Source organism: Nicotiana attenuata, unplaced genomic scaffold (assembly GCF_001879085.1).
Source record: "Nicotiana attenuata strain UT unplaced genomic scaffold, NIATTr2, whole genome shotgun sequence".
NCBI lineage: Eukaryota > Viridiplantae > Streptophyta > Magnoliopsida > Solanales > Solanaceae > Nicotiana > Nicotiana attenuata.
In genome coordinates this window covers 166,547-185,105 of record NW_017670437.1, presented here as the reverse complement: position 1 = coordinate 185,105, position 18,559 = coordinate 166,547, and the positions used below count along the sequence as shown (strand labels likewise).

Below are 18,559 nucleotides of genomic sequence, written 5' to 3'. Positions count from 1 at the left end.
GCAGTGAAAGATGGGAGATCCTAAACGAAGTCCTTCTGTTGAAGAAGGGTTAAAATCATTGGAGACCAAGTTTTTAAGTTTTGCAGCTGAAACCAACACCAAGCTGGCAAAAATGGATGACAGGCAGACCTCTTTTGAGTCCAAATTACTGGAGTTTGCTGCTTCATCTAAGAGGGTGGAAGAGATGGTCGGGAAGATGACTTTAGGGAAGCAAGTCGAACAACCCCCAAAATCTCGAGCTCCTAGTTCTTCATACCGAACCGGTTCTGGGTCGAGCTACGACTCTCCATTTTCAGCTGGTGTTCTTCGAGCTAATACTCATGTTTACACTTATCAGGGAGCTGCGGCGATGAGGGAGCTGTTAATGTCTCCTCTTGAGCTTCATGGTAATGCCCCTATAACCACTTTTTCTCACACTATTCACACTAAACCCTTGGTTCCAACACATCTAAAACCGTTAGCTTCAGCTTACACACCACCTGGTACCATACCTATTTCTGCCACCCCTAACGCTTCTCACTCACACACAAATATGCAGCCCACTACTTATTTCCATACCCCCCACTATTCAACATACTATTCCATTTGTGTCTTTTAATCCTCTACCCTTGGACTGGTCCGATGGATCACAACCTCAACTTGGGCCACCACAATATGACAATGCTTCTAAAATACCCAAAGCCAAGCTATTTTTTCCGAAATTTGATGAACATATTTGCAAATTCGAGGAGCTTCATTGGTTGGTATCCCTTGTTAATCCCTGCCTTAAGGAACCCTATTTTGTCACTTATTTTATTGGTGCACTTAAGCATGATATTCTTCCCTTAGTGCAACGGGCTAATCCTCAATCACTTTTGGAGTTTACCAATGTGCCAAGCTACATGAGCAATTCGTGATGAGCACACACATCAGTAGGGCTTTTAGTTGGAAAATGTATGAGTGGGAGTTCACTTTAACTTGAGATTATTGGAAATTGGTGGTTGTGATATTGTTTTAGGTATGGATTGGATTGATTCAGTAGCTCCAGTGGTGTTAAATACTAGACCATTGGCAATTACCATTGGCAATTTCTTTTGTTCGAGACTCACAAGTGATTCACTTACTTAGTGACACTAATCCAGAAACTTTGGAAACATTGGATTCTAAGGAGGTCAAAAAAATTACTCAACAAAGGGTCGTGTAATTATGCAGCTCAGCTTATGATGATTTTGATCCAAGCTTGTTGATGAACCAATTCTAGAAAAAGTTAAATTCTTATTGGAAAGGTACTCATATTTTTTTAGAACCCACTTAATTACCACCTGCTCGTGATTGTGACCACTCTATTGAGTTGATTCCAGGCTCCAATCCAGTTAATCTTAGGCCATATCGTTATTCTTTTGAACAAAAAATTGCAATTGAGGAGATTATGGATGACATGTTGAAAGCTCAATTAGTCACCGCTAGTATTTCTCCATTTTCTTCTCCAGTGCTCTTGGTTAAGAAAACAGACTCTAGTTGGAGACTTTGTGTAGACTATCGTAAATTGAATGAGATTACTATTAAAAACAAGTATCATATACCAGTCATGGATGATTTGTTGGATGAGCTTCATGGGGCTCAAGATTTTTCTAAACTTGATTACGATCTAGTTACTACCAGATTTGTATGAAAAAGGCTGATGTTCCAAAAACTGCTTTTAGGACCCACCGTGGACTTTGTGAATTCAGGGTAATGCCCTTTGGACTCACAAACGCACCGGTTACTTTTCAAGCACTCACGCACAAAATCTTTGGTCCTTATCTTAGAAAATTTATGCTTGTATTCTACAACACCAATATCGAAGAGCATGTTGTGCACTCGGAAATTGTGTTTGATCTCTTAAAGTCAACTAGCTCTTGCCAAAGAATCAATAAGAGTCAACCAGCTCTTGCCAAAGAATCAAAATGCAATTTTGCTCAGACTAAGGTGAGTTATTTGGGTCACATAATTAGTGGTGAGGGAGTTAGCATGGATAAAGACAAAATAGAAGCTATGCTACAGTGGGCACAACCTAAAAACATCATGGAACTCCGTGGTTTTATGGGCTTGATAGGTTGCTACCGCATGTTCATTAAATTTTTGCTTTAATTAGCAAACCATTGACAAATCTACTTAAAAGGGTGAATTTTGGGTGGAATGAAGAAGCTACCAGGGTCTTTGAGGACTTAAAATTGTCCATGGTAAAGGCTCCAATTTTGGCTTTACCAAATTTTTCTAAGCCATTTACAGTGAAAGTGGATGCTAGTGGGAGAGGAGTTGGGCCAGTCTCGAGAGTTGGGCCAGTCTTGACAAAGGATGAAAGACCTATTGCCTATTTGAGTCAAGCCTTAATTAATAGGCATTTGGGTCTATCTACATATGAAAAAGAGCTGATTGCATTGCTCATTGTTGTGTATAAATGTAGACACTACTTACAACCACACCATTTTATTATCAAGACAGACCATTTCAGTCTAAAATTTCTTAAGGAGAAACGGATCACCATTTCACTACAACATAAAGGAGTCACAAAGCTTCTTGGACCGAGCTATGAGATACAACTCAAAAAAGGAGTGGAGAATGTTGCAATAGATGCGCAACACTTCGTAAATTCAAACTAGGTGTGAATATGTTAAATGAGTATAAATGTGACATCTTAGACATATGAAGTCCTATCAGGATGATTATGGGTGAAAATAGTTATTTTGGAATCAAGACGGAGAGTGAGGTGCATAAGATTCGATAAAATCGACTAAGTTAATAGAAGTTCTGACTTCTAGAAGAATTTCGTGAACATATGTTCAGAATTTGAGAAAACGTAAAACATGAAAGTTATATATCTTTTAAATAGCTTTCCAACGATATAATCTGGAGCAAAACAGACTTCTTAAAAAAAGGTTATGTGCGTTTTAATGGACAATGCGCAGTATGCGCGCCCAGGTGCGCGCCAAGATGGTCCTGTGCACGGCCGCGCACTTGTGGCAGTGCTACTGCCCTGCTGCGCGTCAAGGTGCGTGGTTGGGCCTTTAGGTGTATGGGAGCGCACCCGGGGGAGTCATTTTAATATCCCTACTTCGTCCCTTCCATCCCAAAACACAAAAACTTGCTCTAGAAAGGGAAGCTCTCAAGAATCTAACTCTTCTTAGGTCCCACCACCATCCAAGGTAAGTTCTAATGATGATTTTAAGTTAATTTCAATTCTCCAACACTTTAGTAACATGGGTAGACCCTCTAAATCATTAGATATTCGATTTGGACATCATGGTTGAGAAAAGGAACCCTAGAATTCGAATTCAAGTGGATTGAACGTCAAAAGGTAATATCTTCATCCTCTAATTGATTATAGCATTAGATTAATGATTATAGACTCTAAGTTTATGAGATATGAGTTGATGGATTTAATACAATAGCATGAACGATTATAGGTTTGGGTTGTTTATTATTGGTTAAGGGTGTTATTTATCTTATGGGTGAAGTAGAATGGTATTGATCATAAGAAATATGAGATTTTAGAATTTATCTAGGAGCAAGAGAATGAGTTGTTGGGTGTAGAAACACCATTAATGAGGGCTATGAGGCTTTACGCCCATAAGGTGTTTACTAAAATGCCTAAATGACCAAAACTTGAGTATTATTGCTAATATGGAATCCCTTTGACTTGTATTGATATAGATTAAAGTTGAAAGGGTTGGCGAATGTTGTATTACGCTCTAGAGCAGGAAGTAAAGGTATGTGAGGCTAACTCTCTATGTTTGGGAATGTTAATGATTCTCCCTACACTATATTTCTTTTACGACGTTACTAATTGCCTCAGAAATATAGTTAAGCCTAGTTCCTTGAATAATTGCAGAACATCTATTATCTAGATTCATAACTCGTTCATGACTTTCATTATGAATGTTGTGAGCTCAGTGCGTAATCAACATAGACTTAGGTTTGATACCCATGAGTCTCAGTCTATATTACTATATCATAAATAATTGAAGTATCAGTTTTCATAATCAGTTTAAAAATATATGTCTCGGTCTAGTCCTATTCAGTATTCCAGTATCATGTAACTCAATATGATTCAATATTTTAGCATCACATATTGCAGCATGATTCTCAGTTCCTGAATTTAAATTCTTGAATGTTTAATACATGTATTTGGGCATGAGGCCGTAGTTTATATGCTTTAAGCATATTTGGGCCTGAGGCTGTAGTTTATGCTTTATGTATGTTTGGGCCTGAGGCCGTAGTTGATGCTTTATGCATTTATGGCCTGAGGCTGTAGTTATGTATACGTATACTTGGACCAGAGGCCGTAGTTTATTCAGATAAACAAGTTTTTCATCATTTAGAAGAGGGAGTATTCATATCCTTACTTTCTTTGTTCAATTCAGTGATTAGTTATCATTTCAGTTATCAGTTATCATTCAGTTATCAGTTATCAGTTATCATTTCAGTTTCAATTTCAACAATTATCATTTCAGTTATCAATTATCAATTCTTAGTTATCAACTCAGTATCAGTTTCAACTTTCAACATTTATAATTCTTTCTTTCAGTTGCTTTATATACCAGTGCAATTCAAATGCACTGACGTCTCTTTCGACGATTCAGTATGCTAGGATTCTTGTATCAGCTATTTGGTGAGCCCCAATTCTTTCGGGGCATTATCATTACTTTACAATCTTTCAGTATTTATAGACAACCAGTGTGTTCAATAGTTCATTAAAGGCTTCATAGACTAGAGTAATAGTTAGACAGAGTCACAGGCTTTTCATGTTAAGCAATACTGGCTACATATATACTTCAGACTTATGTTAGTATTCCCGCACATTAATTTATATCATTTAGACTTTTAGTATATTAGAATTTGTTAGTTCATCTTCCGCATTCAATATGCTATGATATCACATATTGATTCAGCCAGCCAGTTGGTTCGCTCGGTCACAATAGTCAGGCATCGGGTGTCGTGTTACGTCCAGGCCCAGGTTCGGGGCGTGACAAAGCTTGATATCAGAGCACTAGGTTCATGAGTCCTAGGGAGTCTACGAATCCATGTCCAGTGGAGTTTCCTTTATATGTGTGTGTCGGCCACTCATATAAACGGTTAACTACCAAGACATTCATGATTGTCTTATTTATTTCTTCTCTAGATCGTGCCATGAAGCTTAGAGTAATAGGAAACCTTCTCTTCCTATCGAATTCTAGACGTATCGAATGCCCAAGCGACATATAGGAAACACACAAGGTCCTAGAGAGGATGAATGCCCATTGGGGCATATTTATGAAGTACATGTTGGTAACAAATTAGACCTGAAAGGATGTTGAAAGTGGGATGCAATGGATAGCAGTACAGATTAGAGCATAACCTTATTAAAAAGTACAAAAGCAGTTATCATGTTCTATGGTTATCAGTCTACCTCAGATATACCGTCTTTCAGTTAGTAGGTTTATAGCTATTCAGTACGCCAGTATTCGGTGATTTAGTTACCAGATCTCCAATTTTCAGTGTATCCAAATTCCAGTGACTTGTGAGTATACAGTGCTGCCCATGGGTGCTAAAAGAAAATATTAGTAACAGTGATTATAGAGAAATCTTTGCATATTTTAGGTCTGTATTAAGACCCAAGACTCACCGGATGGTGCAAGAAGTGATTTATCATATGATGGTATACTTTGAAAGATAAGTTTGTGTATGGTAGTGTATCCGTAGGTATTTTACCTCACAGATCAAGTTTATTTTAATTCTTTGAAATGGAGCCATAGTTGGGATGATGATAGTTCAGATGCCAAACCCTACAGTGTAATAGGTTATTTAACCACAACGGGCAGAGAATTGATCACTATAATTTTGAATAGAAAAGAGCCTAAGGGCAAAACTTAGGAGTCAGAAAAGTTTGTTATTACCAAAGATGTGTTTTCGTACAACTCATGCATATAACTAAAAGACATGATGTACAAAATGAGAACCAAGAGAAGCCAATATTGAATTCAAGGAATGATTTTAAGTTGCTCAAAATTATTCAAATCAGAATTAGAAAGTACTACGCTAGTGAATTACTATGATAAGCAGCTATTATTGTGAGAAAAAGATATGGTAGTTCCCCTTTAGGTTGTGTGACTAAGTTTTTATCCCAAATGTTTATAGTGTGATATGATTTTGAAGTGTATGAAAGCTTGGGGTTAGATATTCCAATTTCTTTTAAGACAGATGAATTTTCCTAAGTGTGATCCATGTACACAGTTAAAAAAAAAGATAGTATGCAACCGTAGAATATGGTTGGATGGTAAGGCAAGTTAGGAATAACCTTATGCTTCACTTTAGTTATTAAAAGTAGAACTAGAAAACATGACGCTAGCAGGTGGTTAGTAAAAGAATAGTAAGTAAGTTTTGAGTAGATACAGTGATTTAGCAATTTCAGCAGAGCTAGTAGAGGTACGATTTGATTTACTTAGACAGGTTAACAGTGAGTTGGTAACAGTTTAAAACACCGAACGCGTGTTAGAACACATAGAGTTTAAGTTAAACCGAAAGTTCAGTGACAGTGGAAAATATTAGCTCAGTAGTAAGAGAGCAAGCTACAGAAGAATACCCTTTAAGAGTTATCAAAAATAGGTTCCCCAAGACTGACAGTGTGAAGAATTATAGAAGATAAGGAAAGTTGTTCGGATCCCAACAAAAGAGAAGAAACCGCAAGTACAAGACCTTAACCTTGGGTCTAAGGGAGTGATATGAAAATCGTCGGTAAGTACAGTTGGAGATTTGAGACCCACATAGTTAGCATGGTATATAAAAACCATAAACTGATGCCCAGTTATGTATCTTGAGGGTACTGCCATTGCACGAGACTCTAATCTTCAGAGTACTGGTCAAAGACTTAGCTCACAATAATACTATAAGTATTTTTAGAAAGTACCTTGAAAAGATAATCAAGTATGTGAAGTATAGCTCATGATTGAGGTAGACAAGAGAACTATGGTGAATGCTCGACTTTCGTACTTCGATGGTGGAGTTGTTGTCCAGAACAGGACTTGTTCCTCCTTAGTAGCCGAAGTGAAGGAGGAACAGTTTGATGATCCCTACTTTTTGCGGATTAAAGATGGGATTCACAAGCATAAGATGATGGCTTTTGAACCAGTGGGAGATGATGGTACTTTGAGGCACCAAGACGGACTGTCTGATCAAGACATAGGTGGACCTAGAGAGGAGGATCATGTTAGAAACCCATAATTCCAGGTATTCTATCCACCCAGGTTCCCCAAAGATGTATCATGCTCAAGGATATTTATTGGTGGAACAACATGAAAAATAATGTCAAAGACTTTGTGGCCAAGTGTCCGAATTATCAACAAGGGAAAGTCGAGCATTAGAAAGCCCAGTGTTTTGCCATAGTTTACACACATTCATGAGTGTAGATGGTAAATATAGACTTTATAGCAGGATTGTCTCGCTCATTTTGAAAGCATGATCCAACTGGTATGATCGCATACCACTCATTGAGTTTGCTTATAATAACAACTACCATTCTAGTATCAAGATGGCACCGTGCGAGACTATATATGGGCGAAGGTGTAGGTCGCCAATTAGTTGGTTTGAGGTTGGCGAAGCAGAGTTGTTGGGACCAAATTTGGTCTATCAGGCTGTGGAGAAAGTCAAGTTGATTCAAGAGCGTTTGAAGACGGCTCAGAGTCGCCAAAGGTCTTATTCGAACGTGCGGCATAGAGACATAGAGTTCCAAGTTGATGATTGGGTGTTTTTGAAAGTTTCGCCTATGAAAGGCGTTATGAGATTTGGGAAGAAGGGGAAGCTTAGTCCCCACTATATTGGGCCATATAGAATCTTGCAAAGGATTGGGCAGGTGGCTTATGTGTTAGAGTTGCCACCAGAATTGGCAGTAATACACCCAGTACTTCACGTCTCATGTTATGACATTCAAGTTTCCAGTACTCAGATGCTCATGTCAGTTCAGTACTCAGATAGTCATGTCAGTTCAATACTCAGATACTAATATCGGTCTTGTAATTAGATATTCATGCCAGCTTAGTACTTAGATATTGATGTCAGTTCAGTTCTCAAATATTCGTGCCAATTGAATATTCATATATCCATGTTAGTTCAGTATTCACATATCCATGGCAGACCAATATTCACGTATATACTTCATGTTATGCGCATTATGATGCCTTGTGAGGCTTGTGTTATGCTATGATAGTTGGCGGGTGTTTTGGAGAAATGTTGAAGGTAACTAACCTTTTCATTCAGACCTTATATTATAATCTCCATGTCCTTCAATATTCAGTCAGCTCAGAATTCAATAAATGCAGTAGTCATTCAGTTCAGTATCTCAGTAGTTCGGTAATCATGTATTCATTCAGTTCAGTATCTCAATAGTTTGGTAATCATGTATTCATTCAGTTTACTATGCAAGTTATCATGAAATTTCATATTTCCTCCAGACCCATTTAAGGTCCAAAGTTAGCCGAAGTTACAGTCAGGACAATCATTCGAGGACAAATGATCCCAAGGGGGAGATAATGTAACACTCTGTAATTTCGGACTAGGTGTGGATATGTTAAATGAGTATTAATGTGACATCATAGACATATGAAGTCTTATCGGGATAATTATGGGTGAAAATAGTTGTTTTGGAATCAAGACGGAGAGTGAGGTGCATAAGATTCGATAAAATCAACTAAGTTTATAGAAGTTCTGACTTCTAGAAGGATTTCGTGAACATATGTTTGGAATTTGAGAAAACGTAAAACATAAAAGTTGTACCCCTTTTAAATATTCCAACGATATATTGTGGAGCCAAAACGGACTCCTTAAAAAAAGGTTATGTACGTTTTACTAGACAATGTGCAGTATGCGTGCCTAGGTGCGCTTCCATATGGTCCCGTGCGTGGCCGCACACTTGTGGCAGTGCTACTGCTCTGCTATGCGTCTAGGTGCACGGTTGGGCCTCCAAGTGTGCGGGAGCACGGACGGGGGGGGGGGGTGGGGGGGGGGGGGGGGGGGGGGGGGGGACGGGGGGTCTTCCTAAAAGCCCTACTTCGTCCCCCACATCCCAAAACACAAAAACTTGCTCTAGAAAGGGAAGCTCCCAAGAACCTAACTCTTCAAAGGTCCCTCCACCATCCAAGGTAAGTTCTAATGATGATTCTAAATTAATTTCAATTACCCAATGTCACACCTCCTTTTTCTACCCTGTAAAGGGTATAGGGGAGTTTTTCCAATTAAAGTGACAATAATCGAAACGTGATTATTTATTCAAATTCAGAGTCGCCACTTGGGATAATTTATAGTGTCCCAAGTCACCCGTTTAGAATCCCGAGTCGAGGAAGTTTGACTCCGTTTTACAGTCCGCAAAATATAGAAATGCGGGTAAGGAATTCTGTTAACCCGGGAGAAGGTGTTAGGCATTCCCGAGTTCCGTGGTTTTAGCACGGTCGCTCAACTGTTATTATTGGCCTAATTATCTGATTAATACATATTAAAAACCTATGTGCATTTTATCCCTTTTAAAAACCGATTTTGATTGTCATACAGCTAATTGTTTGATTACACATTGCAAATTATGTCACGGGAATCGTACCCACGATCTACAACATATTTATTTTTTTAATAAGATTAAATTGTGGCCGAATCACATAAATGTATCCCCGGATTTTAAAATTGTGTATCCCAACTACATCACACGAATCGTACCCGTAGCTATGACACTTTCTTTAATTAACGCGCCTAAAGAAACTACGAGGATTCAAGGCGTTTTTCTATATTAGTTAAGCTAATTAATATGAGGGCCATAAATTAGGTGATTCAATTGTGAGAATGGCGCGCCTCAATTTCTTTCAAAGGAAATGCATTTAATTAAAATAACGACGGATATTCATATTTAAACACATTTTGGTGTCACAACTACGCTACGGGGACCGTACTCGTAATTGTGATACTGCAAGCATCCAACAATAATACTGCAATTAATCAGTAAACAAACAGAAATCATCGACTAGAAGGAAGATATCAGATTAACTACAGATAAAAAGATTTCAGTGTTCAAAATCAACAAGATATCAAACTATCAAACTGAACCCCTCCATTAACACCTAGCTAGAGTTATATCAAAGTTTCTTCGGTATTAGACAACCAGATTTCATTAAGGACATAAAACGAAAGTAGCAATGAACAAAGCGTAAAACAGCCAAAGAGACGATTGAATATGAGGACTTTGGGGCATTGCATTTACTCGGATTTTTGCAGGAAAGCAAATCAGAGACGTACCAATCGCAAGCCGTTCATAGAATAACAATTAAAGCATGAATTTTAATCCAAACATAAGTAGTAAACATGAGCTAAATCTAAAAGAAAAACAGAGGGAAGAAGGGACCTCAAATGAAGGATGTGACTCTACTAGTTCGAAACTCAACAACGAACAAGAACCGCGAACTGAACTCGACTAAACCGGCACCGGAGAACTCAAACTAAACACAGGTTTAGACCCACGTTTTTGATCAAAATCCATCCTTGAACAAAAATCCGGAATCGGAAATTGGAGAAGCAGCAACACTTTTTTGATTTTTTGAGAACAAACAAGGAAAAGATCACAGTAGAAAGATGAAAAACCTTGCAATGGCTGTCATTTTCTTAGTGTGGCTCTGTTCGTTTTTTTTCTCTTGGGGTGTCTAAGGTTTTGTCTCTTCGTTCTTCATGAAGAAGAAGAAGATAGGTTTTTTGTTTTTCTTTTCCAAATCAGAAAACAGTTGTTGCTCTTTTGCTAGCTTTCGGCGATGGCTAGGATTCAATTCGTCTATGGCTGTTGGTTTTTCTGGTGCCTGCTCCTCCTTTTCTTAGGTTTGGGTATGATGAAGATGAAGAAGGGATCCTGAAGGTTTTGTGTGTTGAAGAAGACGAAGCTAGGGGTCCTCTCAATCGTAGAAACGACGGATCCTTTTGGTATAGGGGTCTAGGGGTTATCTATAAATGTGTATTAAAGGTGAGTAAGTAAGGTTTTTTAGGGTATTGGGTTTAATGGGTGTTGGGCCTGTCTTGTTTGGGCCAAGTCCGAATTGGGTCCTAAGACTCCAAAGTTATTGTTCAAAATCATAGCTAAATTCCTTTAATATAAGATAACTATACTACATAATGCAAAATTAATTCTAATTAATTAAACTATACTATATTAAAATATGAAACTATTATATTTATTTTTTGTATTTTCAAGATATAAAGATAAAAATAAGGTACTATATTTGGATTTTTTTTTTATGAAAGGTACATAAAATAAAATATCTTTTTGTAATTTTTATTTTGTGACGAAATAAAGTAAAAGAGTCAAAATTAGTTGAAATAACTATATTAGACCTAAACTAAGTATTTAAATGCTAAAATATGTAAAATCTTGGGGAGGGTCAAAAATTACATGTCTACAGCTGCCCCTCGTATTTCCAGACAAAGAACGACTAGACAGGTTTTTTGGCCCGACCCTTATTTAGAGAGACCAAAAACTAAAAGAAAGGAGAATGTGACCGAGCACTGGTATCTGAACTGCCTACATATCCTTGGCTATAAAGGAATCAAGCCACGTGTAGTTCAAAAGTGAATGGGGGTGATAGAGTATATTGTGGTGGAGAGCCGGCCGAGGTGCCGTTCTGTCGACGTTCCGGTCCGCGGTCCTGTTATTACATCAAAATCAAAAAAATGAAAAAGACTAACTAAGCCTGTCAACTATGAGTTACAAGATTCCTATCTATAAGTCTTCTGAAGCTTGATCTTGAGTCTTGAATGGTTCTTCATGCAGACTTTAGATTTGAACCTTGACGCTAGCTAGCTGCAGGTACCAGTTCATTCTTCATCGGATCAAGACCGAACATGCAATGCTCGTGATTTCAGCCATGTCTTGAGCAGTTCACATCTTTCTCTACTTCTGCATTTTGGATTCACTTCTTTCTTTCTTTTTTTCCTTTCTTTTTTATTCTGGATTGTGACTAACTTCTGTTGATCATCTCGGACTGTCGACTCGCATTCTTACCGCGAGCTTCTGCTACTTCTAACTTGAATTGAATTCTGAAATGACTTCCTTGTTCTCCAGGTGGGCGCCTGATTACAGAAACTTGAACTGTATTCCCTTGTTCTCCAGGTGGGTGCCTGATTGCCAAAACTTGAACTGTATTCCCTTGTTCTCCAGGTGGGCGCCTGATTGCCAAAACTTGAACTGTATTCCCTTGTTCTCCAGGTGGGCGCCTGCCAAAACATGAACTGTATTCCCTTGTTCTCCAGGTGGGCGCCTGATTGCCAAAACTTGAACTGTATTCCCTTGTTCTCAAGGTGGGCGCCTGATTGCCGAAACTTGAACTGTATTCCCTTGTTCTCCAGGTGGGCGCCTGATTGCCAAAACTTGAACTGTATTCCCTTGTTCTCCAGGTGGGCGCCTGATTGCCGAAACTTGAACTGTATTCCCTTGTTCTCCAGGTGGGCGCCTGATTGCCAAAACTTGAACTGTATTCCCTTGTTCTCCAGGTGGGCGCCTGATTGCCAAAACTTGAATTGTATTCCCTTGTTCTCCAGGTGGGCGCCTGATTGCCAAAACTTGAACTGTATTCCCTTGTTTTCCATGTGGGCGCTTGATTGCCAAAACTTGAACTGTATTCCCTTGTTCTCTAGGTGGGGGCCTGATGCTTCGACTTGAAATGAATTCCCTTGTTTTCCAGGTGGGTGCTTGCAATCAAACAACAAAACAAACAAAATTTTCTGCCCAGTTTGCACTAGGAAGATTTGTGTGTTGTTAGCAAAACTGTAAACCACTTATGCTATCGATCTAATGATGAGAGTAAACTAAAGACTTGACTAGGAAGTGCGTCTCCTGTGAGTAAAACCAAGAAAATTTGACTAGCAAATGCATCTACTAAAAATAAAACCTGAATGACCCAGATTAGGAAGTGCGTCTCCTACTGGTGAAACTTGAATGAACCAAACTAGGAAGTGCATCTCCTAACGGGTAAAACTTTAATGATCCCAACTAGGACGTGCGTCTCCTGGAGATGAATTTAAATGACCAAAATTAGGAAGTGCGTCTCCTAAAATAAAATATAACTTGAAAGACCCAGACTAGGAAGTGCTTTTCCTAGGGGTGATGTGTGATCTTCTCAATAACCTTTGCGTAAGCGGAATTGGGGCAATTTCAAGCTTCCAAGCTTTGATTTGGCCATAGTTTTCGTTCATGTTTCAAATAAAGAAAACTTGTGAGTTTAAAACACGGTGGTTGGTTTGTGGCCTTGACCTTGAAGGCGGCTGCTCCTTCACTTGCCATGATAACTTTGATTTCAACTTGAAATACCTTGCTTGTTCATTGACTAACCACTTTCTCTGTCAACCCTTATCAATGAAAACACCTCTGATCCGTTCAAACCCCAAATCCCTCTATCTGGTGCATTGTGCTCAAACATATACCGAACCTTTGCATTTCAGATGAACCCCAAAGCACGTTGATTGTTACCAACTCAGTGCGCATACTGGTCTTTCCTGACTTATGCCACTTTGATGTGCTAGCCAAATTCCGTTTTGTGCAATTGGAAAGCTGGTAGCAAATTTTAATGTCATTTCTCACTTGTTCTAACCAAACAGACTCAAGAAAAGGAAGTAAACAAAACAAAAGGAACAGAGTAAGGGACAATGGAAAGAGATGATACCTAACAAGAAAATTACAAAGTAGAAACTTACAGATATGGATACCAACTCTAATGACCATGACATGCACTTTTGGATTAAGTGGCCTAACCTGTCAAGCAAGTCTAATGTTCAACTCTTGTTGTACCTCTGAGCCGTGAAATTGGGCTTCCATGCTCCGATTATCCTATCTGATTCATGGTCCTTATTCGACTTGTAGTGCCCGAAGGGTTTTCACCATCAAGCCTCTCTCATTTTGTTCTTTCTATCAACTTACCGTCGCCTTATGGTGCCTGTGAAGGTTTTCACCGATAAGACTCTCTCATTTTTTTTTTCTGATTCTACAGATGACAAGGCATTATCCATGATAGAAATATCATATGCTCCTGGCATGTCTGACTCGGCACTCTCAAAGATTATCTGGGAGGTCTTTTTTGGACTGTAATATGGCTTTTGGACAGGCTTAGAAAGAAGGGATATCATAAAGGCTCAAAATAACTAAGATAAACAAGGTTAATTTATATATAACTTTTGGAATCCATTCTAAAAACTTTGCCCCAATTTCTAAAACAAGGAAATTTGATTCTCTTTTTTTTTCTTTTTCTTTTTGAGATGGAATTTCTAAGAAAGACTGCCCCACTCTCGACTTCGTGGGATTATGAAATACTTTATTTGGTGCGACCGAACCTTGAGGTTGCCTACGTATCTTGTGGTGACAAGAATCAGGTCGAACGTAGTTCACAAGACTATTCTTTGTTGCTATTTTCCTTTTTCTTTTTCTTTTTCTTTTTCTTTTTTTTTCCTTTTTCTTTTTTTTCCTTCTTTTTTTTCTCTTTTTTTTTTTGTAATGAACTTTCTAAAATAAGCCTATGGGGACATGAACTTTTTTTTCCGTATGACTCTAACTTGATTCCAAAATAGGGGAGGTCAAAGAAATCAGTACATGCTCAAAAGGGTATCGAATGGTATAAGTGTTTGGGTAGCTGAAAGAGGGCCTCCCAATCCGTGAAAATGCCAAGTACAACACGTTCAACTTGAGAATGAAAAAGAAGATCATGCACAATATTTCTTTTACAGCTTCGGCACTGATATCACTAATATCCTTCCACTCTTTTTTTAGTGCCTTGTCAAGTACAAAGCTCTCGTTGGGTTTTTTCTTCTTCACAATGGATAACCTCCGTCTGCTTGGAGCAAAATCCCTTGGCTTTATCTTGTTACTTGAGATGCACTTGAACTCAAAGTTGCTCGCTTCAAATTGTCAGGGATCCACTCTCCTTTAACGAATTCTTGTCATCATATTAACTTCCCAAACCATCTGCCCCAGTTTCACACAATTCGGGCTTTAGGTGATCTCAAAATGCCTTTACTTATTTCCCTCAAATATCCCTATCATCTTCAAAATTGTTTCATTGCTTCATGCTGTTGACATGTGATTTTTGACCCTCCCCGAAATTTTACCCATTTTAGCATGTAAATATTTAGTTTAGGCCTAATATCGTCATTTCAACTAACTTTTACCATTTTACTTTATTTTATTACAAGAAAATGAAAAATTACAAAAAAATAGGTTTATTAATATTTTATAGTCATTTTTAATCTTAAAAAAAAATACAAAAATAGTACCCTATCTTTATTTTTATAATCTTGAAAACACAAAAAAAAAATAGTTTTATGTTTTATAGTCTAGTTCAATTAATTAAAATTAGTTTTATATTTTTATATTATAATTGTACATAATTTTAGAAGAAAGAATTAGTTTTAGGTCGGTTTATCCCGTTTTTATAAATCTTATATTCCATTTTTTTAGTCTTTGGCCCAAAATCCCTAACCCATAGTTCTTAGGCCCATACCCCTAACCTAATCCCTACCCTATATAATATTACCTATGCGAAAACACACCACATGCACAAAAAGAACGCCCAAAGCGAGAGACCCCTGCATAGAGAAAAACGACGTTCCTAGCTTTCATCTCTCTTTCTGAACCTAAAAAAAACAGAGATCAATGAAATACCTCCCTTCTTCTTCTTTTTCAGGCTCTCAAAAAATCACAGACTATATTCCCTTGTTNCTCAAAAAATCACAGATTAAAACGGAGAACAAAAACTCCCTCCTCTCAACAACTCCACTGCCCGCCGCCCATCTTCACCATTTTATACCCAAAAATGCCATAGTGACTTTGCAACTTTAGTTTGTTAAGCTTCGACAAGTCCAAAACTTTGGAGTCCTCCGTTTTATCAACAAAAAAAAATAACTGCTGAAAGCTTGAAGCAGAAATCATGGAGAGCCCATCGAAGCTGGATGATGAGCAATGGCTTGCTTATTGGATTTGGGTTTGAATTCGTTGGCTTGTTGTTGCTGAATTTCCATCGAAGCTGTGTTGCTGAGTTCCTGTTCAATTCCAGCCTTTATTTGGGTTTGTTTTTCTGCAAATTTCTCTTTTATTAGTGGATACTTGTTCAAGCTGTTAATCGGCGATTCTTCTGTCAGCAAATCGTGTCTTCTTCTCAAATTTGCCGTAATGTTCATATTTTACTTTGATTTTCTCTGTTTAACAGTCCATTTGTTTAACATGCGTATGGTATTGTTTTGGTTTTCTTTGTTAGGGTTGAAATGCGTGTTTGTTTGGGATTTACGTAACTGAACTAGAATTAGTCAACTGATTCATGAATTGGTGTGGTTTGATGCATTTTTGTGTGTTTTGTGTTTAAACTACAAAAAGCTTGCTAGGAATTTGCTTCAATGGTTATTGCAATCTTTTTCTCTGTTGAAGCCACTGAATTATAAAGGAAAGAAAAAAAAAAATTATTTTACATATATCCAATATAAGCGTGTGATTGTCCCAAAATAGAATAAAGCAAAAAGGGGATTTGCGAGGTGTGCATGTCGTTTTTTTTCCTTGTGATTTCTTTTATGATATAATAAGATCTTGTTTAGTTGTTTATTAAGTTGACAATTCTATAACTTCTGTTTGTTGAAGCTTTCAAATATAGGCCTCGTTGGTTTACTTAAAACCAATAAATTTGTTCAAATGGTTGAATGTTGTCTCCTTGTACCATGTTAAGTAAGATATAGTCTATGGCCCTCAAGAGCTTAGTCCGAACTTCCTTTAATTTTAGAAATTCGGGACATGCCATTTAGCGAATTTTCATGGCTTCCCGCAAAGTTAATAAGACGCTAGCCACTTTAGGCGCGCTTTTAATAATTTTACCTTCTTAAATACGGGTGTGCATTTCATGCTACCCAAATCCAAATCCCAAAACGTTGANGGATCTTCAGGCAGGAGGGGATTTTGCTTCCAAGTCTCGTCGATGTATTCAAGTATGACTAATGATTCTGCAATAGGTTTCCCATTATGAACCAGAACTGGAATCTTTTTATGAACTGGATTATACTGCAAGAGCAAAAGACTTTTGTTTGGGAGATGTTCTTCTTGGTAATCATATTCAATCCCTTTAAGTTTCAGAGCCCAATGAACCCTTAGAGAAAAAGGGCTTGCCCAGTATCCAAGCAATTTCACTCCCTCACCTGCCATTTGCTGATTCTTGCTTTGCAGAGGCTACTGAACTCTCTTGTTATATAGAGGTACAATTCTTGCTATGCAAACCAAAAGGGGCCAAGGCTGCTGCCAAATGTTGATATATTACAAGTCTTTGAGGTAATTATGTGTGAAATAGTGAAGGCACTTTAAATGGAAAAACTCTCTTATACATTATCCTTCGGGGTAGGTGTGTAAAAAGGAGGTGTGACACATGCTTAAACTAACTTTTAAGACCAGGCCTAGAATTATGCGAGCGTGTCATGTCACTAGAGCCAGCATGAAAAGAACTATAAAAGGAAAATAGAACTAAACAAAAATGACTATAAATAACAGAAAACAGAAAATTGCATTAGACAGACGGTGAAAGAGTTTGAACAACAAAGCAAGCAAAATAAACTGGGGTTACTACCCTGGAACAAACCTGGATAACACTAAATGAGTTACTACGACTAAGGGACTAGGCAAATAAAGGATAGAAGGTTTGAGTCTCAAGACAATATCCGGATTACAACCTTGAAATAACCCAGACAACAGAAATGACAACAAAATAAACCACCCAGACTAAAGGAGTGTCTTTCCAATTACCAAGCTCGGCATCTTAGCCACTGAGTTCCGCATCAACAGTACTAGGACCATTACCAATTTCAATATCATTAACTTCAGTCAGCAAGTTCCCAAGAGGACTCTTATATTCCCTGTCGCCACACATCATCCCTACAAAGTGTGCATCATCATGTGCAGGTAAAGCATTCTGCGCGATATTCAGGGTGTCACTGTCTTGGATTACAATTATCCCTTCTTGAATCATTCTTTCTATTTCCCTTTTCAAAGCATGACAATCTTCAATGTTATTCCCTTGGACGTTAGAGTGGTACATGCATTGTACAGTAGGACCAAAACCCTTTGCATATGGGTCTGGAGTATAGCCGAGGAGCGGCTCAATCAGGCCAGAATGCTTTAACTTTTCAAACAAGCTTGTGTAGGACTCCCCGATTGGCATGAAACTATTTCTTTGCCTTTGTTCCCCTCCCTGCCCCTGTTTTCTAGGATTGTTGGGTGCTCAAAAATATTGTGAAGGCAAGAATGCATTATGCGGTGCTGGTGCTCGCCATAGGGAGTGACCTGGTGGTTGGACAGATGACCGGACATTGTTCGAAGGATAACACCGAGGTGGATTATGTGGAGCTCGGGGATAGGTTTGGGGTTGGGGTTGAGGCTCAGTATATTGATGAGGAGGATCCGTCGGACCATGTCGTGATCCTGAGACAACCATGGCAACATCAACATGTTCCTTCTGACCCAGCAAGCTTCCTGTGTCGTTTTGAATTGCTTGTGTTGTGGCTTTTAAAGCAGAATAGCTCATGATCTTGC

The 18,559-nt window shown here is 38.3% G+C and overlaps 1 protein-coding gene across 1 annotated transcript; it reads right to left on the bottom strand.

Annotated features, from left to right (window-relative positions):
- Positions 1–16,373: 16,373 nt before the first annotated feature.
- LOC109239386 (glutathione S-transferase U7-like) lies at positions 16,374–17,182 on the bottom strand. The gene is made up of 2 exons (XM_019405939.1): positions 16,891–17,182; positions 16,374–16,423 (listed from the first exon to the last, which is right to left on the bottom strand). The coding sequence occupies exons 1-2, from the start codon at positions 17,180–17,182 to the stop codon at positions 16,374–16,376; spliced, it is 342 nt and encodes a 113-aa protein (XP_019261484.1).
- Between the last annotated feature and the right edge of the window lie 1,377 nt (positions 17,183–18,559).